Source organism: Chrysochloris asiatica, unplaced genomic scaffold (assembly GCF_000296735.1).
Source record: "Chrysochloris asiatica unplaced genomic scaffold, ChrAsi1.0 scaffold00348, whole genome shotgun sequence".
Lineage (NCBI taxonomy): Eukaryota > Metazoa > Chordata > Mammalia > Afrosoricida > Chrysochloridae > Chrysochloris > Chrysochloris asiatica.
In genome coordinates this window covers 1,772,328-1,793,707 of record NW_006408866.1, presented here as the reverse complement: position 1 = coordinate 1,793,707, position 21,380 = coordinate 1,772,328, and the positions used below count along the sequence as shown (strand labels likewise).

The 21,380-nt window shown below is 41.2% G+C and overlaps 1 protein-coding gene across 1 annotated transcript in view; it reads right to left on the bottom strand.

The window, feature by feature from the left end:
• Positions 1 to 4,293: 4,293 nt before the first annotated feature.
• ACSM4 (acyl-CoA synthetase medium-chain family member 4) overlaps positions 4,294 to 21,380 on the bottom strand; it is a 25,362-nt gene continuing 8,275 nt past the window's right edge. The window contains exons 4-13 of the mRNA XM_006875963.1: positions 18,685 to 18,828; positions 13,408 to 13,564; positions 11,827 to 11,906; positions 9,890 to 10,013; positions 8,878 to 8,958; positions 8,642 to 8,743; positions 8,036 to 8,163; positions 7,511 to 7,610; positions 5,439 to 5,558; positions 4,294 to 4,380 (exon numbers count right to left, since the gene is read on the bottom strand). Coding sequence (XP_006876025.1) covers positions 4,294 to 4,380; positions 5,439 to 5,558; positions 7,511 to 7,610; positions 8,036 to 8,163; positions 8,642 to 8,743; positions 8,878 to 8,958; positions 9,890 to 10,013; positions 11,827 to 11,906; positions 13,408 to 13,564; positions 18,685 to 18,828 — 1,123 coding nt within the window. The remainder of the gene's footprint in view (positions 4,381 to 5,438; positions 5,559 to 7,510; positions 7,611 to 8,035; positions 8,164 to 8,641; positions 8,744 to 8,877; positions 8,959 to 9,889; positions 10,014 to 11,826; positions 11,907 to 13,407; positions 13,565 to 18,684; positions 18,829 to 21,380) is intronic.

Below are 21,380 nucleotides of genomic sequence, written 5' to 3'. Positions count from 1 at the left end.
GCCCAATCCTGGGCCAACCTCACTATTGTCACACTTGTGTCCATCGATGCTGCCACTTGGCCAATCCATCTCATTGGTGGTATTACTCTTTCTCTGACCTTCCACCTTACCAAACATGATATCCTTCTCCAGTGACTGGTCCGTCCTGACAATATGTCCAAAGTATGAGAGATGAAGTTTGGTCATCTTGGCCTCCAAGGAGCACTCTGGCTGCACTTGTTTCAAAACGGATCTATTGGTTCTTCTGGCAGCCCATGGCACTTTCAGTATTCTCCTCCAACACCATAACTCAAAGGCATCAATTCTTCTACCGTATTCCTTATTCACTGTCCAGCTTTCACACATGCATATGAGATTATTGAAAATATGGCGTGGGTCAGGTGCACCGTAGTCCTCAAGCTGACATCTTTGCTCTTCAACACTTTAAAAACGTCTTGTGCACAAAAATAGTAGGTCAGAATTTACTGAGTGCTTGGAGGATGAGGAGTGGCTACAGGAAATAGCCTGTTTAGCAGGACATTTTTCATCGCATGTGAACACATTTATTTCCACTAGGTCCTGGAGAAAATGTGTTTTTTTAAAGTAATAAGATTCTTAGGTTTAAAAGGAAACTGGCTTCTGAAAAACTAATGTTACCAAAGGAGCTCTTGAGATGTTTCCATAGCCACTTGAGTATGAGAATGAACAATGTCTTAAAAAACCTAGAAAAACTGCAAAACAAAATTTTACTGTATTTTCCCAACAAGAGTAGCTGTTGAGAGACTGGGCATGGAACGCTTTATTTAAATCTGCTCAACTGGAGCTTTTGTCTTTAAGAAAAGAGAAATCTGTGAGCCTGTGCTGACAAATTGTAGATTTCTGTGAGATAAAGCGATTTTATGTCTACAACTTAATGGTTACATCTATACATATTCAGGGATTCCTGAATTTGAATGTTATTTCAAGTTTTCCTGCCAAGTTAAAAAAAAAAAAAAAAGACTAGAAGAGACAGATACCAAAGAGGGCTGCAAAGATTGAGACTATTAGGGAGGGGCTCTGAAAGTATCATTTAGAAATGGATTGGCTCATGTTTTTGAAAATTGTTCCAACTCAGAGCAAGCCTGTATATAACAGATGCACTGCCCATTGCTGCACGGCCAGCACCATCCTTTCTGACTTTGGGTCCAGTGTGGCAGCTGGTGTCCGCCCATCTTGTGGAGGGCCTGCCTCTCTCCCTGACCCTTTACCAAGACCCATAACCCTTCTGCAGGAACTGGTCCCTCTCAATCACACATCTGAGAGGATGTCTCACCATACTCGATTCTAAGGAGCATTCTGAGTTAACTTCCAAGACCAGTTTATTCATTCTGGCAGTCCATGGCATATAACATTCTTTGTTGTTGTTGTTAAGTGCCATCGAGTTGGTTCCAACCCATAGCGACCCTGTACAGGGTTTCCGAGGGTGTAAATCTTTACGGGAGTAGAAAGCCTCATCTTTCTCCCGCGGAGCGGCTGGTAGTTTCGAACCGCTGACCTTAAGGTTTGCAGCCCGATTCGTAACCACTACGCTACCAGAGCTCCTTAATTCACCACCTTAATTCAGAGGGGTCAGTTCTACTTAGGTCTTCCATGTTACTCTCCATCGTTTGCATATGGTAAGTGCTGTCGAGTCAGTTGACTCATAGTGTCCCTCATATAGGGTTTCCAAGGAGTGATATGTGGGTTTGAACGGTAAATCTTGTTGTTAGCAGTCCAATTCTGATCCTTCTGCACCACGATTGAAAATACCATGACTTGGGTCAGGTGCATCTAATCTTCAAAGTGACCTCTGTGCTTTTTAACTTTAAAGCGATCCTTTGCAGCAGATTTGCCCAGGTCAATACTTCATTTGCTATCCTGACTCTTTCATGGGCATTGACACTGGATCCACATAAAGTCGTCTTTACTTTGATGTTGCTAATTGCTCCATTTGTGAGAGTTTTTGTTTTTTGTTGAGGTGTAGTCCATAAAAAGTTAAACGCAAAAAGTATAAAGACTTCACACATTTGGCTGTGTCAGTTTAATGGGTAGATAAGATTAGGTAATCGAAACTAGATGGATTTAGGTGACAGAATAGGCAAGTCCTTGCTGATGCACAGGAGGGCTCCAGAGGCTGGAATTGCTTTAATACGTGTTTAACTATTTAGAATGTACTCTTAAATGGGATTAAAATCACCTTGAAAAATGAGAGCATGATTTGTATCACTTGGGGGACTGTAGGTTCACTATAGGGTGGTTGTGAACTGGACTGAACTTTATGGCAGTGGGCTTAGTTTTGGGATTTGGTGGGACAGGGAAGATAGAATTTTGGTGCCTCCAGCAGGCTTGCTCCAAGACAAAGATGCTTTTATTTTGATAGTGCAAGACAGAGGGACTCTGGGAATGAAACTTCCAGTATGCCTCTAGAACTTCGACAGCTTTGAGTGCCTTTGCTTTGTGAAGGCTGTGACTCTGGAGAAAGATTGTGATTTTCTAGGTTGTCTTCAATTCTCTTGTGTTTCTTTGTATTGGGTAAAAAACTGTGACAAGCCGTTTCTTACCCCGCAGTAAAATAACTATTCCCTTGGGATTCCTTTGGGATCTTAAATTTATTGAAAGATTAGTTTTCAGGTTTACAAACTTTTATTTCCACTGATAGTTGAGCATGTTAATTTATAAATGATGAGATTCCAGGGTGGGAATTGAGAGCTTTGCTTTTAAGATTTTTTTCTTTACATTTTTTACTTGAAAAGATTATGTCATTTAAAGAAATCCAGTGGTAGCGTAGTGGTTACAAATCGGGCTGCGAACCTTAAGGTCAGCAGTTCGAAACTACCAGCCGCTCTGCTGGAGAAAGATGAGGCTTTCTACTCCCGTAAAGATTTACACCCTTGGAAACCCTGTACAGGGTCGCTGTGGGTGTGAACCGACTCGACGGCACTTCACAACAACAACACACCAGCAGTGTTGTGGTTTAGTATATTTGTTTTGCTCTGTAGTTAAACATGTTTCTAAGGTTAAACATAGTTTTCAAATGTTATTTTTACTGTGTTTGCCTATAGTATGCCCAGATATTTGGCTTGTTTTTCATAGTTCCTGATGTTTTCAGAAAAATAAATTTATTTCCTAAAGATTGTTGTTCTGTGCTTTTCCTTTCTGTGTCTTGAAAAGTCTCTTAAAAAATGTTAAAATGCTTGTCTTTCAAATTGTATAGCAAATAATCAAAAAAGTCATATATTAAAGTTAGCTAACCAAAGTAACAATCCAAAATACTAAGCGTTTGGGGTATCTTATAGTACATTTGTTTTAAAATGAGGTAAAGTAGTAAATTCCAATAAATTCAGGGGCTTTTGAATAAATTGTATTCCTGATTGCAACAATGTTTTAATTCACATTAAAGTACTAGTAATAGATAAAGATGTTAAGCAGAAGAAATTGTCTTCCACCATTTCTCTTAGAATACTTCTTTATTTTAGATTGTTGTTAATTACCATCAAGTCCATAGCGAACCTGTAGAGGGTTTTCAAGGAGCAGCTGGTGAGCTTGAATCACTGACCTTCCTTGCAGTTCAGATGACTTTGCAGTCTGACACATTAGCCCACAGCATCACACCAGGACTCCTTATTTTAATCAGGCACAAAATAAGTGAAAAACACTCACTGCCCACTCTCCCTTCTCTGAGGAATCACTTGGTCTTTGCTATTTTAAATGTTGTTTTTGTTAAGTGCCATCGAGTTGGTTCCAACCTATAGCGACCCTGAACAGGCTGTAAATCTTTACGGGAGCAGAAAGCCTCATCTTTCTCCCGCAGAGCAGCTGGTAGTTTCGAACTGCTGACTTTGTGGTTCGCAGCCTGATTCGTAACTCCTCCGCTACCAGAGCTCCTTATTTTAAATACTATAAATCAATATAACCCTTGCCCTTTGTCAATTTGGTCATAACCTTTTTTCTCCCAAATATTTCTAGAAGTTCCCTTTGACTAAACACAAAACAAAAACTCAGTTGAATTTTTTAATCAGGAAAATGCATATTTAAGAGTATCCCCAAACCCAAATCCAGTGCTGTCGAGTCAGTCCCACTCAGGACAGCCCTGTAGGACAGAGGAGCTGTCACATGGGTTGCCAAGGCTGTCCATCTTTTTGGAAGCAGAAGTTGTGGGTTTGAACTCAGGGTTTGTTTATTAGTGTGTATCCGTAGGGCTCATTTTCTTTAAAGAGGAGTCACTGAATTACAAGAAAGCAAAGACTAAAAGAAAATACATAGGTAAATAATTAACGGCTCAGATTTCTTATCAAGTTATCTTCGTCCCCATTCTTGGTCTCGTAAAACATTTCGTTTGATTTTTCCTGTGATAGTCTTTGGGAGTTCTTGAACAAATTCCACCTAATAGACAAAAAAGAAAAAAGAAACCCAAAAGATACTTGATTCCATTGAAACAGGTTGAGTTTTCAAGTGGGGATTGTCTGAGCCTAGGCTCACTGAATTTCTTGAACACCAGAATCTGTTGCATTTACCTGGGAAGGATGACACTTTTATTTCACTGTCATGTTTTGCCAGAAAGAATTCCCTTTATCACTCGACTTTCTCCAGTTCAGACTCGACCTAGATCTCTACTGTCTCAGGGGAGTGGGGGCAATATCTAAATGCCAGTTAGTTTGTGGCATTTGGAGTTTCTTTACAGAGATTTTAGGTATAATTTTTTCCTTATACTTGGACTTGAAGGCCTACCCCAAAATCCTTCCTCTGTTTCTCTCCTAGCCCCAAGATTAAATTACTAAGTTTTTAAATGCCCTCACACTTTTTCAGAAAATTAACTGGTCGGTGATTGAGAGATTTTAATGGAAAAATGTGACCAGCCCTTAGAATGAAAACTAACTACCTTTTGGCTGTTCTGCTGCCTAGTATGGAGTCCAAAGAAACATCCTTCTGACCCTTAAATTTGCTCACTTGAACCATGTGGTTTGACAGAGAAGGATTATGGTCCAAGAGAACTAAAGTTCAGGTGCCATCCCTGGAAACAACATATTTGCTAATTCTTTGCCATCTCTCCCCCCTCCCTCCATATGACTCTTAACATAGTTACTTAATATTGAAAAGATTAAAACTCCTAGTTTATCAGACATTTGTAGTGTCCTAATGTAAAACATTCCAAAGTAAAATAAGCACTACAGTTGAAATCGGTGCCTTCTCCGAATGTAATGTTAGGTGCTGTCGAGTCGCTTCTGACTCAGCAACCCTCTGCACACAAGACAAAGTTTGGTCCTGTGCATACTCGCAATAACGTTGGAGCACACTGCTGCTTTCACTGCCGATCCATCTCACTGGAGGGGTCTTCTGTTTTGCCAATCCTGCATTTTACCAAGCATGGTAACCTATATGAGTTTATGTAAGCTAGTAAAATCTATATACCAATTCAGTCCCTAGTTTGGTGATGTACTTACCTTTCTTGGGTATTTGTAAGGTGCGGTTGTTTTTTTCACATGATCCTGAAGTTCAACAGTTAATTTCTCTGGGTTGGATGATTTAAAGGGTGCAGATAAGACAACAAAAGCTTTCACCACCTGTTGGAGAAAAGGCCATTCATACTGGTACGTTTGTTTTTTAGACATAGCCGAAGTGTTTGGAACCCTTGCTGAGTTTTAAGTACTTGATAGCAGCTTGAATAATGAATGCAAATGCCAGAGATGACTTGTGAACAAAGTTTAGATAATTTGATTTTGAGATCTAATTCTAGAAAATCTTTGGAAGCATGTAGAGTACTTGGTTCAGTAAGGTTAAAGTTTGAGGTTTATTTAGTTGTGTGTTACACATGAATTTAACATCAGTTAGACTATTCGTATTATACGAGGGCACTTCAAAAAGTTCTTGGAGAAATGTTAAAAGATAATGGGATTTCTCCAAGAACCTTTCAAAGCTCCTTGTCAGAAGCATGTTTGAGGGTCTTCAAAAAGTTAGTGGATATCTATAATCTTAATTCCAAGTTTGGATGACCTTTTAGAAGTCCCCTTGTAGTTGGGGGACAAATACAGGATCTAGAAGAGGGTTTGGAAAGTCTGATGGAGGAAAGATTGTATCCTTGGAGATAGACTCGGGGTGGGATTGATTTGTTCCCAAATGACTCTTTATATAGTTTTTAGGATATACATTTCTCTTTGAAACTCACCTATAAATTATGATTCATATATTGATTCTGATTACCTCTGCTGTTCATATTGAGAAAATGAGATTATGATGCCAGGTGGAAAATATGTTTAGAGAATGGACTACAACAAGAGTGTCAGGGATATGGGGGGTTGGGGAGAGAGTATAGGATCCACAGTGTCACTGCAGAGGGTCACTGGTGTATGAGAAGTGTGTACAGACAGGGATGGGGGAGGAGGCTGATGGAAAAGCCATTAGGAAGGCAATGTTGCCATTTGCTGAGCCTGTAAGAAGCATCACCTTTCCGTGCCGTGTGACTTCCTCCTAGAATAGAACCAGGGGGATCACGGTCCTTAGTTAAGGAGCCGTTGGTTACCAAGCTCCATTTCTCTGTAAGCCCCGTGGAGCACAGATCTGTGCCACACAAGGGTTTTTCATGAGTTGGAATCCATGTGACTGCAACTGGGAATAAAGAAAAGGTCGTATGAAACTTGTTGGGGAACCTGGCCACAATCCTCTATTTGCATTGTCTCTGTGAGAAAGGTCTGTTCTAATCCCATGACAGCTGTGTATTCAGTGAAAGCTGCTGTTTTTGCTTATGCAGCATCTGCCCTTTTGTAGTAAGCATCACCTGACTTTCCTATAGTGGATTACTTTAACTTCTGTTTGGTGAACTTGACACCAACTCCAAGGACAGGTATATGAGTCAGGTCTGTTCAGTTTAGTATATGCCCTTCCCTTGACCATGTACATTGGGTTTAGAGATGTCATCCAAGATAGGCCAATTCCTTGGCTGTGCTTGTTGTGTTGGCTCCATTTGGCCAGTTTCTTCCTGGAAAACAACTAACTCCAGGATTATACAAGTTAACAGCCCCAGTGGAAGAAGAGCTTCATTTCCAAAAGGTTCAAATAACCCTTGGGAGTTGGAACTAAAGCTTTCTTTCCACTGGTAAGTTGTGTAAGCCCAACCTGGAGTTAATTACTGTCAACAAGGAAGAACCTGCTCAGACAGAGCAAACACAGCAGAGCCATGAAATGGAGACATGAACCCATGGATGTAGCTGTACCTGAAGCCTGACAACTCTGCCTGGGCCGCCTCCTTATGGGAGCCAATACGTTCTCTTGCGTGTATTTTATGTGTGTATTTACTGAAGGCAGTTTGTGTTTCCATCATTTGCCATCCAAGAATCTGAATACACTTCCTTTGGGACACAACTCATTTGTAAATGTGATCGCCTCCTGTACTTATGTGCCAGCTCTGTGCCTCACAGTGAGGTCGATGACCACTTTTGATTGTGCTTTACAACAGTGGTTACGTGCACAGCACTTGGAAACCCGGAGTCGGTGCTGTCATCAGTGACATGCACTCTACCTCGCCTCTGATTGGGTCTGGGCTGCTGACCACAGCGGACTCCACAACTGCTGGATGCTCAATGAGAGCGCTCTCCACTTCAAAGGGCCCGATGCGGTACCTGGAGGAGACAAGAACGAAGGGTCCTTTGGTCACTGCACCATTGACAACGAGATACTTAGAGCACGTTTTGACCAAGTGTGGCAATGGAGCCCTGGTGGCCGAATGGGTTATGTATTGGGCTCCATAACCTCAAGGTCAGTAGTTCAAGTCTATCAGGCACTCTGTGGGAGAAAGGTGAGGATTTCTGCACCCATAAAGATTATAGTTAAGTGCCGTGGAGTCCGTTCTGAATCATAGCAACCCTGTATATGGTTTCTGAGGAGCGGCTGATGGGATTGAACTACCAACCTTGTGGTTCGCGGTCCAGTGTTGATCCTATGGTGCCACACAGCCTCGAAAACCCTATACAGGGTCGCTATGAATCAGAACCAATTTGTTGGCACACCATCACCACCTCCACCACCTAGTGGCACATGTACAAACCCAGAGGTTATGATGACATCATCAGTTCGGCTGACAAACCAGAAATACCCATCGCTGTCCATCACTGCTCTGTCTCCAGTGACATAAAAACGTCCTCTCATTGTGGCGGCAGTTTTCTCCGGATTGTCCTAGGAATCACAGGCAACACTGGGGATTCATTTGGTCAGAACAGAGGCGGTATGGCACCCACTCATTACCCACTGCTTTATACATCCTATTTGTAAAAGAAACTAATGTTTGTAGAGAATTTTCCTAGTATAAAATACAAGACCCAAAAGGATGTAACAACATGTTAGCCTCTCTTCTACCTTTAATGCCTCCACTCCACATAGCCCCCTCACCCCAGTCTATCACCTGGCTTTCCTTTCTGCAGACAACCGCTGCAACCAGTTAATTCATACAGAGAATCTAACCTTTATAAAGCTCAATCAACTCTTAAGAGACAGATAGTATCATTTATTTTATAGCTCATGGAACAGACTTGGATTTTGTAGCTTTCCCAAAATGACACCAAGTAATGATGCCTAAGAGCTTTGGTCTGTATGATCCTCAGTACCAACCACCTTGTCTGTGAAAGTGTGAATAGCGCGGTCTACGTTCTCATACCACATATTCAGAGAAGAAACAGAAGGGCCGCGTAGACTTGAGTCTGAGAGCAATTTCCCCTTCTTTGCCAGGTGGTAGGATATTGCCATTTTCATCTATAATCTGGGATGAAAGAAATGACAAGTTCTTTTTAAAAAAAATTTCATGAAAAGAAAAATGGGTTATGGATAGTTTAGTGATAGCAGGAAACTGCAAAAACATTATCTTTGAACCAATCAGATGTTTCCTTCACTGACCTGGACATCGTAGGGTGGCACACCTTTCCCCATCGAGCCTGGTTTAATTTCTTGTCCTTTCTGATTGGCACAAATGATTCCCTATTGAGAAGACATATGTTTTCTGTATATATGAGAATAAAATATATATGCGAACGAAAGAGTCCGTTTTGGTTGATTTGTTAAGTATGCAGCAAATCTGGAATCTATTACTTTAGAGTGGAGGGTGGTGTTTCTCAAACTTGAGCCTCCATCCGAATCACCTGGAACATTGCTACAAACAGCTTGCCGAGCCCCACCCAGGGTTTCTGATTCCGGAGGTCTGAGGTGGAATCTGAGAATTTGTATTTCTACAGAGTTCCCACATGCTGTTGCTGGTTTGGGGAACCACACTTTGGAAAATCATTGTTTTAGACTAAGGGTACCATTAAGTGCACCTTGGAATAAATTCCCATCTGGGGCTTGCTGAGATCCTTCCCAGATCTGTGGAACGAGAAGCTGCTCTGTTTTTGTCCTTTGCAACTCCTACCATCCCTGCGATTTTTTCCTGTGCAGGAGGACACAGGAAGGTTATATGGAGCAATCATAATTCCCCTTAGGCCAGACCTAAGTGGATGAGTCACAGGTTTTGGTGACTGTTAATTCCAGGGGCTCTGTTGAGGGCAGAACCAGCACATTCTGGTTTGATAGCCCTGCTGAGAATGCATAGCTTCCACACTCCTGGGGATCTTGTTAAGATGTACATTCTGATTCAGAATTTTCATTTCTAGAGAATCTTGTAAAAAGGTAAATTCTGATTCAGTAGAGCTAGGGTGGCCTGGTGTGGAGCTGTGGGATCAAGCACTGGACCACAAGGTTGGTGGTTCAAGCTCACCAACCACTCTTTCAAAACACTATACAGGGTTGCTATGAGTGGGAACTGACTTGAAGGCACTTAACAAGAAGTGTGGAAATTCAAGTTCTCTGAAGGGGGTTGAAGTCCTGGTTAAGTGCTCCCATTATACTAATCCCAGACTTGGTCCGTTAACTATACCACTTCTGTCTGTCCATAGCCCTCGTACAGCTCCAGCCCCGTTTGCGCCTTCCACTGCTCCAGCACCTCTGGGTTGAGTGGCTCTCCTCCCGTCAAACAGTGCTGCAGCTTCTTGAACTTATACCTGGAGAGAAAGAGCAGCATAATGGCTTTGGAGGGGAAATCTGAGTGACTTTCAAGCAAACAAGCAACTAAGCGAGGAGAGGTAGATCTTAGGAAAGTTCATGCAACAAATAATCATTTAGGATCTGTTACGCTGTCAGATACTGTTCTGGGCATGTGGAACACATTTGTGATGAAAGCAAGATTCCCCTTTTTAGCTAACTTCTGCACCTGTTGCAAAGTAAACTGTCAGGAATCTTGCTGTGGGAGAAAATGCTGATAATACTGTGCTTATTATGAGCCGAGTGTCATAATAGCTGTCTTTAATTGAGCATTTATTATGGTGTAAAGTTTATTCTTAACCCTCACAACAATCCTCATTTACAGAAGAGGAAATAGAGGCTGAGAGAGGTTAAAGAACTTGCCCAGAGTCTCCCAAATAATAAAGCTTTGCGTTTTAGTAGGATAAACAATGGACTGGGAACCACAGGGTTGGTGGTTCAAGCCTATCAGCTACTCTGTGGGAGAAAGATGAGGCTTTCTGCTCCCACAGAGATTTACAGCTGCGAAACCCTATACAGGGTTGCTATGAGTTGGAACCGACTTGACAACACCTAACAACAACAAGGAGACTCTGGATTACAGCACTTAACCTTTAATGGGACATTGCACCAAACATGCCAACACTGAATAGTTACCACAGTTCTTCGAAGTGGCTCTTAATCACCACCACTGAGTCAATTCTGATTCATAGTGGCCCTTAGAGGGCAAAATATAACTGGCCATGGGGGGCTTCCTAGACTGAAATCTATGAAAGCTGACAGCTATATCTTCCACAGAGACACTAGTGGGTATGAACTGGCTTTCCTACTCAGTTGCCTACAGGACTCAAGATTAGAAAGCTTAGAATAGCCCAACTAACATAGAGTAAAGCCCCAAATGGGTAGGAAGAAGTGGGATAGGGCACAAATGTGTGCATTCAGACTCATCCTTGAATAGACTTTGAGTCTTCCTTAAATTGTGAAATGTGAGCAGGATGCCATAAAGGAGTTGACATTGACTAGGAAGAGGAGATTCATGTCTGTTCTGTCTCATAGTACTCTCCCTCCTGAGATGCCATACTCTGGTGGGAACAGACAGAAGAGCTACTGGTACAGAAATGGTTTCTCTCCTTCCTCGTGGACTCCATTTATATTAGTTAAAAATACATCACTGCAACTCCACTCACTGTATGTGCAGATGATTTGGCTTATCTTCGAGGAAATCTAAATATAGTTTTTAAACACAGACTACCAATTCTTTTGGGAGTCCTGGCGTAGTACTGTAGGCTAAGCACTGGACTACTAACCACAAGGTGGTTCAAACCCACCAGCTGCTCCTGGGAAACCCTCTACAGGGTCTCTCTGAGTGATAACTGGCTGGATGGCACTGAACAACAATTCTTTTGAGTTGGTTCTCATCTGTGAGTGATACTAAAAGATCAGGAGTTTAGGACATTAGTTGGCTGTCCTGAGGGAAAAGTCCAGTGACCTCTAAATGGTATCCCATTGGTTCTTCTCTGGGGAGGTTTTACCCTCCAGGGGCCATTTGGTAATGTGTGGAGACATTTTAGTTGTCACAGTTTGGAAGAGGGGCATCTGGTACATGGAAGCCAGGGATGCTGCTGAATACCTTATAACAAGTGCACATGGCAGCCCCCCACAACACAGAGTTATCGGGCCTAAATGTCACTTGTGCTGTGCTTGAGAAGCCCTAAGCCTTCCTGTCGGAGGGGAATTGGTAATGCTGCATGATAGCTTTTCTTGTGGTTCAAGCGGAGATTTCTGCACAAGTACCTGGTGAGGTCCTTTTGCACCAGCATCCGGAACACAGTGGGAGCGCTACACAGGGTTGTGATAGGATACTTGGTAAGTGTCTGCATGGATTGAGAAAACAACAGATGCCAGAATGGTTAGTTGCAAGTCAAGGGTAGAGCTAATGTTTACAACTTCTCTCTTCCATTAACGTGTGCACATCCTATGGTCATTAACATTTTTCTACTAATTTTTGAAGCCCTCTCATATAAGGCTGCAAATGGGTAACCACTTAAAGCTAGGAGCTGAAAGATTGGTGGTTCAAACCCAAGAAGCACCTGGAAAAACAGGTCTGACAATCTGCTTCAGAAAGGTCATAGTCTTGAAGCAAATCACCAGGTCTTTCTCCCACACAGCAGCTGGATGGCCTCAAACCATCAACCTTTTGGTTCGCACTTAACCATGGTGCTACCAGGGCTCCTTTTACTACTAATAAAAACAACAAATATATATATATACATGAGACACAAGCTTGCCATTTTAACCCTTTGGAGTGTGTGATTCAGTGACATTAGTCACATGCTAGGCACTCATCACCGATTCCTCATATTTCAGAATTGAGCTTTTGATCTTTAAATGAACATTTCTACTGTGTGTAACTTGCTTCCTTCATTCTAATTGTTTTACCTAGTATAATGCATACAACTTGAGTCCTGATGTGGTACTGTAGGGTAAGCACTTGACTGCAAGGTCAATTTGAACAGCAAGGTCAGAGCTTCAAACCTTAGAAACCCTTTACAGGACCACTGTGAATTGGAACTGACTTGGCAGCATTTAACAACAACAATGTAAATAATTGGAAATAGTGTAAATACACAAAGATTTTAAAGCATTTATGATACAGATGGTAAAAGCATATTCTTATTTCACAAATGTAGGTTTTAAAACAGCAAAATTGCCTACTCCAGGGGACATTGTAAACCCAACATAGGGATGCCAGTTCTTATGTTTCTCCATCTTATCAGAGTGTGAACATAGCTTTTATTCACACACAGCTGTGCAGTTTATTTAATAATATGAGTTTTGTTCAACTTAATTGACTTTTTATGGGTGGAAAATAATTGGCCAGAATCTCACTTTTCTAATGGCTAAGGAAACTGGAGCTCTTGGCTATCTCAATCTTGCCATCTCTGGCTTGGCAAGATAGGTAACACCTTGGTCTCTCTGTTGAGTACTGAGAATTAGGAGAGTGAGAAGGACGTGGGGGAGGAGGGCAAAGGGCCACCTCTGGGTAAAGGTGATCCCGCCTTCAGTCTCCTCCAGCTATTGTCTTTGTTTCACTGAATCAGAAACCCAATATTTGTTAAATTTAAGATTTCTAATCTGTTAGTTAGAACTAGGCTCTTAAGTAGCCACAGATTAAACGACACTAGCAAAACCAGGAACAATTGGAAAGAGAAGACTGAATTTCATGCCTGGGAGTATTATGGGGAATTTGCTTTTTAAAAAAGAATTATTTCTGTAAGCCCAAAAAGCCCTGTATTCTGAAGGATCATTTCTTTGTGGTTTTGTGGGAGACAAAAGAGAGCTCTAAAGACAAATGTAGCTGAAGTTATAACTCACATCGAGGAAGGTGTCTGTGTCAAACTGGGCCATCCGATGCACAAAAACACAGGCTCCTTGAAGCCAGGAAGAAAACACACTACCAATGGCAGCCTTGACCCAGCCAGTGTCGGACATGTTCCATATAATATCTGACGACTTCAAGTTTAGCCAATACCTAAATGATAGGAAGAAGTGACAGAACAGATATAAGGGAGAAAACCAAGGAATGCAAATGAATTGTGGTGTTTTTGAGGAATTGTCTTGTCCCAGAACGAGCCATGGTGGTACAACGGTGAGGTGCTTGGCTATAACCAAAAGGGCAGTGACTTGAACCCACGAGCTGCTCCACAGGAGAAAAGACCTAAGGATCTGCGCCTGTAAAGATGGTGGTGGTTGCTGTTGAGTACTGTCAACCTGCTTCTGACTCAGAGTGGCCTACGGGAGCAGAAAGTTTTATCTTTCTTGCTCTAAGCAGCTGGTGGGCCCGAACTTGTGGTTAACAGTCCAGTGCTTGTTTTGTCACAGCACAGATGAAGCATCCTACTTCTGTCCTACTGACCTTTCAGAGAATTGGCAGGGTATAGGCACAATAGGCAGAAAACACACATGAAAGGAGTCAGAGAAACAGGTCTAAGCAAACAAGAACATCTAATAATGAAGAGCATAGACAATACAGAGATGTTCTCACAGAGAGAATGGGCTTCTGCCTCTCGAATGAGTGGGAGCCTAGAATGAGTTCCTGATTTCGCCTTTTATGCTGTTTCCCTTCAGGGGCGCCAGGTCTACTGATAACTGTCTTGACTCCTATGTTTTCCTGTCATAATGTAGGCCCCATAACTGGTCACTTCTTAGGTGTGATGCACTTTTTCTTCATTACATCTATCTATTATAATTGTTGTTGTTAAGTGCCGTCGAGTCGGTTCCGACCCATAGCAACCCTGTACAGGGTTTCCGAGGGTGTAAATCTTTACGGGAGTAGAAAGCCTCATCTTTCTCCCGCGGAGCGGCTGGTAGTTTCGAACTGCTGACCTTAAGGTTCGCAGCCCGATTCGTAACCACTACGCTACCAGAGCTCCTTAATTGTAATGCTGATTTACTATAGTGATATTGTTACTTCCTTGTTCACTTCAGATCAGTCCTATTCTTCTCTCTGCATGCCTCGTTTTGGTGAAAGTCCCCTGTTCTACTTTTCCTTTTACTAGATTCTCCTGGCAAGTCAGGGCATTTTCTTAAGTCTTCGTGGTTGATCTGTGGGTAGCTTCTTTTCCCTGTTCTAGCAAGCATGGAAATCCTATGGAGGCAGTTGGGCTCTGTCCTATAGAGTTGTTAGGAGACAGAATTGACTCTATGGCAATGGGTTCAATGAGGTTCTTGCCCCAGAACCTCAAGGTCAAAAGACATCCCTTGACAGAGTGAGGGATTTTATGTCCTGCTCTTGTTAGGGACTCCTGGTGTGGTGCTCTAGGATCAGCCTTGGGCTGCGAACCACAATGTCGGCAGTTCAAACCCACCAGCTATGCCTTGGAAACCCTGTAAAATGTTGCTATGAATTGGAATTGACTTGACAGAACTTAACAACAACAACAAAACAATACTCTCATTAGAGGGCCCTTTTGGAATCTGGTGGTCTGAGAGTGGGATGAATGATCTTCTGACACATCAAATATTTAGTGGCTAACTGTGTGCCCTATAACAGTGAGCACGATACACCAAACCTCATGGATCTGGTAGTGAATACATACATAATGAGTAATTAACTCTCCACTCATCTGTCAGTTGGTCATACTATGGTGGTCTATGTGTTGCTGTGATTCTGGAAGGTATGCCACAGGTATTTTAAATACCAGCAGGGTCACCATGGTTTCAGCTGAGCTTCCAGATGAAGACAGACTAGGAAGAAGGAGAGATGGACTACTTCCAAATATTTAGTCACTGAAAACATTATGAATAGCAGTGGAACACTGTCAGCGCCAGAATATTGAATATTGAAACATTTTGAAGAGCAGCAGAATATTGTCACTTATAGTGCTTGAATATGAGTGCCTCAGGTTGGAAGACACTTAAAATACGACTAGCGAAGAAAGACCTCTTGAAAGTAGAGTTGACCGTGATGACACGAATGGAATAAAGCCTTTGAGACCTTCATTTGTTGATGGGGCACAACTCAAAATGAGGAGTAACAGCTGTAAAAATCTATTAATAATTGGAACATGGAATATACGAAGTATGAATCTAGGTAAATTGGATACTATCAAAAGTGAAATGGCATGCATAAAGGTTGATATCCTTGTCATTAATGAGTTGAAATGGACAGGTGTTGGCCATTTTGAATCTGACAATCAGTTAACTTACTGTGACGGGAATGGCAAATTGAAGAAGAATGGCATCACATTCATCATCAGAAAGAACATATCAAGATCTGTCTTGTAGTACAATGCTGTCTGTGCTAAAATAATACCCATACGCCTACAAGAAAAACCAGTTAATACAACTATTATGCAAATTTATACACCAACCACTAAAGCTAGTGATGATGAAATTGAAGAATTCTACCAACTTCTTCAGTCTGAAATTGATCAACTGTGCTGTCAAGATGTATTGATAATTACTGGTGACTGGAATGCAAAGACAAAGGATCAGTTGTTGGAAAATATGGCCTTGGTGATAGAAACCATGATAGAATTTTGTAAGACCAATGACTTCTTCATTGCAAATACCTTTTTAAAACAACATAAAAGATGATTATACACATGGACCTCACCAGATGGAATACACAGAAATCAAATTGACTGAGTCTGTGGAAAGAGACTTTAGAAAAGCTCCATATCATCATCCAAAACAAGGCCAGGTGCAGACTGTGAAACAGACTGTTTCAGTTGTTCATATGCAAGTACCGGCTGAAGCTGAAGAAAATTAAAACAAGTCCACAAAAGCTAAAATATGACCTTAAACATGTCCCATCTGATTTTAGAGATTATCTAAACACAGATTTGATGAATCAGACACTAATGTCCGAAGACTAGAAGAGTTGTGAGATGACATCAAGAACATCATAGAGGAAGAAAGCAAAAGATCATTCAGAAAAGAAAGAACGAAAAGACCAACATGGATGTCAGAAGAGACTCTGAAACTTGCTCTCCATCATAGAGATGCTAAAGCAAATGGAAGCAATGAGGAAGTTAAAGGGCTGAATAGAAAATTTCAAACGTCAGTTCGAAAAGACAAAGTCAAATATTATAACGAAATGTGCAAAGACCTGGAGTTAGAAAAACAAAAGGGAAGAACACAGTATTTCTCATGTTGAGGGTGCTGAAGAAAAAAGTCAGCTTATGACTTACAATATTGAAGGATTCTATGGACAAAATATTGAATGATATAGAAAGTTTGAAGAGGAGATGGAAGAAATACACAGAGTCAATGTACCAAAAAGCAATGGTTAGTGTTAAACCATTTCAAGAGGTAACATGATCAAGAGCCAATGATTCTGAAGGAAGAAGTTCCAAGGTGCATTGAAGTCAGTGGCAAAGAATAAGGCTCCAGGAATTGATGTAATACAAATTGAAATCTTTCAATAAACTGATGCAGCACTGGAGGCACTCACTCATCAATGCCAAGAAATTTGGAAGACAACTACCTGGCCAACTGAATGGAAGAGATCCATATTTGTACCCATTCCAAAGAGAGGTGACCCAATAGAATGCGGAAATCATGGGACTGATATCCCATGTGAGTATCACTAATATCCCATGTGAGTAAAGTTTTACTAAAGATAATGCAAAAACAGCTGTAACCATACACTGACAGAGAATTTCCAGAGGCTCAAGATGTTGAAGAGGATGTGGAACAAGGGATATCATTGCTGACATCAGATGGGTCTTGGCTGAAAGCAGAGAATACCAGAAAGATGTTTATCTGTGCTTTATTGACTATACAAAGTCTTTCGATTGTGTGGATCATGACTATGGACAACATTGTGGAGATTGTGTATTCCAGAACACTTAATTGTGCTCATGAGGAACTGGTACATAAACCAAGAGGAAATTGTTTGAACAGACCAAGGGAACATTGAATAGTTTAAAATTAGGAAAAGTGTGTGCCAGGATTGTGTTCTTTCACCATACTTATTCAATTTGTACGCCGAGCAAATAATTTGAGAAACTGAATTATATGAAGTTAAACATGGCATTAGGATTGGAGGAAGACTCATTAGCAACCTGTGACATGCAGATGATATAACCTTGTTTACTGAAAGCAAAGAGGACCTAAAATACTTATTGATGAAAATCAAAGACCACAGCCTTTGGCATGGGTTTTACCTCAATGTAAAGAAAACAAAAATCCTCACCACTGGACTAATAAGCAATATCCATATGGATGGAGAAAAGACTGAAGTTGTCAAAAACTTTCTTTTGCGCAGATTAATCATCAACACTCATGGAAGCAGCAGTCAAGATATCTAACGACGTATTGGACTCGGCAAATCTGCTGCACAAGACCTCTCTAAAGTGTTCAACAGCAGAAGTTGTCCATTTTAAGACTTAATTTATGTCTGACCCAAACCATGGTATTTTCAATAACTTCATATGCACGTGAAAGCTGCACAGTGAATAAGGAAGACCATAGAAGAATTGATGCTTTTGAGTTATGGTGTTGGAGGAGAATACTGAAAGTAATATGGACTGCCAAAAGAACAAACCAATCTGTGTTGGAAGAAGTGCAGCCAGAGTGCTCCTTAAAAGCCAAGATGGCCAGACTGCATCTCTTGTACTTTGGACATGTTATCAGGAAGGGCCAGTCCCTGGAGAAGGATATCATATTTGGTAAAGTGGAAGGTTGGAAAAAAAGGAAAACACCCAACGAGATGGATTGGCACAGTGGTAGCAATGGGCTCAAATATAGCAATGATCGTGAGGTTGGCCCAGGTCTGGCACGTGTTTCTTTCTGTTGTGCATAGGTTCGCTATGAGTCATTACCAACTCGATGGCGCCTAACAACAACAACAAGTAAATAACAATTTAAAATAGTGATTAGTTCTATGAGGAAACCAAAACAAGGTAGGTCACTTGGCCTGTCACTGAGGTAAAAGAGCCAGACCTGCTGCTGTGGGGATTGAATTCAAGTGGGTTCCTGTTTTGATTTGGTCAGTTGGTTAGATGGTACTGTTCACTGAGCTCTGGGAGGGCAGGAACACTGTTGTACAGATGTTATTTTTGAGAAATCGAATCATTGTCTAAGTAGGGGTATTAACTAGGTAGTTGGGTACACATATTTGAAGCTCAGGAGAGAGTTCCCTACCTCCCACAGAGGGTGTATCCAATGCCGAGGCTGCTCTGAGAGTGCTGGGCCATCTTGGGAGAACCTGTGGTTCCACTGGTGAAGTAAATAGCCATTGGTTCTTGACTTCCTGTTTCCACACAGCTGTGTTCTTCCGAGGCAGATCTGTAAAACATGGTCCCCCATTTAGTTGCTGAAGATGGCAAACCTGTTTAAGTCTGATATTTCTTTGGTCTGCTGCTTGTGCCCTTTGGATACCTGGAGACATTTAATGAATAGAAAATTTCAAACGTCAGTTCGAAAAGACAAAGTCAAATATTATAACGAAATGTGCAAAGACCTGGAGTTAGAAAAACAAAAGGGACTGAACCTAATCCAAAGGCTTCCTGCCTGATAGGACTTCAAGAAATATTGGATGGATTTGGTAGATTAGTGCCAAGATTAACAGAGCAAATCTTTTTATTTATTTATTTTATTAATCGCCACCTCCCTATAGGCCAAATAGATAGCCAGTTTACCTTTCAGTATTAACAAAAGGACATGTATTTTGTTTATTTAGGCATTTTTTCTAGGTGCTTTTTTATCTATGAATTTTTTTTTTAAAATCACAACAAAAAAGTGGAAACTTAAAACTGTTACTAACATCTCAGGAATTTTTTTCTTTAAAGTTTTACTTACTGTGTTGAGGATATGCATAGCAGAACATGCCCTGATTCTACAGTTTCTACATGTATACTTAATTTAGTGTCCTTGATTCCATTCTTCAAGTTATGCAGCCATCCTCACTGGCCTTTTCTGAGTTGCTTCTTATTTACATAAACTCACTGCCCCTTCAGCTTCCTATCTAGTCTTTCCAGTTGCTGTTGCTAATTTGATTCCATGTAGATAATTCTAAAGGGAACCTAATGCTCAAGGCAAACTTTGGTACTAAACTAAATGAGAGTTTAATAGGTCAGGGGAGATTTTTGGTTTAAGCTTTAAAGATTGTCTCAGGGCAGTGGTTTTAGGGGTTCACCAAGCTTCTGTGACTCTAGAAAGTCTAGCGTTCATGCGCATTTGAAATTCTGTTCTGAATTTTCTTCCTTTTGATCGGGATTTTTTTATAAGAGTTTTTACTTTTTAAAGGACAATATTTTGGCATTTGAATCAAACTTAAATACTTTATGTTTAATATACCTAGCAGACACAGCTACCAAATAGCCTTTCTCTCTTTCTTCTTTGCATTAATAAAGCTCGATTTTTTAGAGTTGGTGTCAAGCAGTCATGGTACTCAGGAAAGACTACTGATATAGTTCCAGGAAGGGCCACTTAATGAACTTAACACAATCATGGTGATTTCTTCCCTGGCAAATGAGAGCTTTAGGAAGGGACATACAATGCAATTATGTGGCTGGTGCAAATGCTTTTGGGGAAATGTTTTCTTATTCTTAAAAAAGGTCTTAAGGAAGGGTTGCTATATCCCTCAACCCTACCTATCCTGTTTTCTGGCATTTAAATATTGTGAAAATACATGATACCTGGTCCTACCTTAAAAAACCAAAGTGAGGATTAATTATATAAACATATAATATGTTGTCAAAAATAGTGCAGTGAGTTAAGCGTTGAGCTGGCTGCTAACCAAAAAGTTGGTGGTACAAACCCACCAGCCACTCGAGGGAGAAAGATGAAGCAGCCTGCTTCATAAAGACTGACAGCCTCAGAAACCGTTGGGAGCAGTTCTATGTTATCCTGCCAGGGGTAAGGGAATGTCTGGCCCTCAGACCCTATGCTGCTATTGTTAGTGTGCCCATGAAATCATTTAGTCTAGCCCTGCCAAGGCAAACCTCATTTCCAGTCGTCACATTGTGGTGGTAGTGGTATGTTATGGAGTTGATGCTGATTCTTAGTGACCCTGCATAGGGTTTCCGAGGCTGTAAATCCTTATGGGAGCAGAAAGCATCATCTTTCTCTTGCAGAATAGCTGGTAGTTTCAAACTGTTGACCTTGAGGTTAGCAGACCAACTCGTAACCATTACACAACCAGAGCTCCTTAGCCATCACATTGATGGTGGTGGTGTACTGTGGAGTTGGTTCTGCCTCATAGCGACCCTGTACAGGGTTTCCGAGGCTGTAAATCTTTATGGGAGCAGAAACCCTCATCTTTCTCCTGCGGAACAGCTGGTAGTTTCAAACTGCTGACCTTGGGGTTAGCCACCCAACTTGTAACTACTACGCTACCAGAGCTGCCAAGTTAATTAATCGTTTGACCAAATATAGCAGGCTAATTTTAAGTTGATAATTTAGTATCGCCTGTGAATGATGTTATAAATATCCCAATGGCCTTTGGAAGAAAAAAAGTTCCCCACCCCTGCCCAACAATGTAGCGATGAGTCAAAATTGACTGGTGTGTTTATGTGTGTGTGTGGGTGGGGGGGGTGTTTAAGACTTCTGGGGATTCAACAGCATTTTGCAGAGTTGTTTGGGACTTGAGTCTCTGAAATAGAGGTGTAAGAAACAACTGGACGGAGGAAGGAAATAGGAGAACTTTAATGATATGTACAGTTAGTATAGTGATTAGCTGAACTTATTAGTTTACGAATTCTGTAAAATTTTTCTTGCTGGTATTGGTTAGCAGCTGAGCACTTACTCACTGTGTCACCAGGGTTTCTTGAAATCAACCATAGACAATATATAAATGACTGAGAAAAAATGTACTTGTGTTCCTATAAAACTTTGCC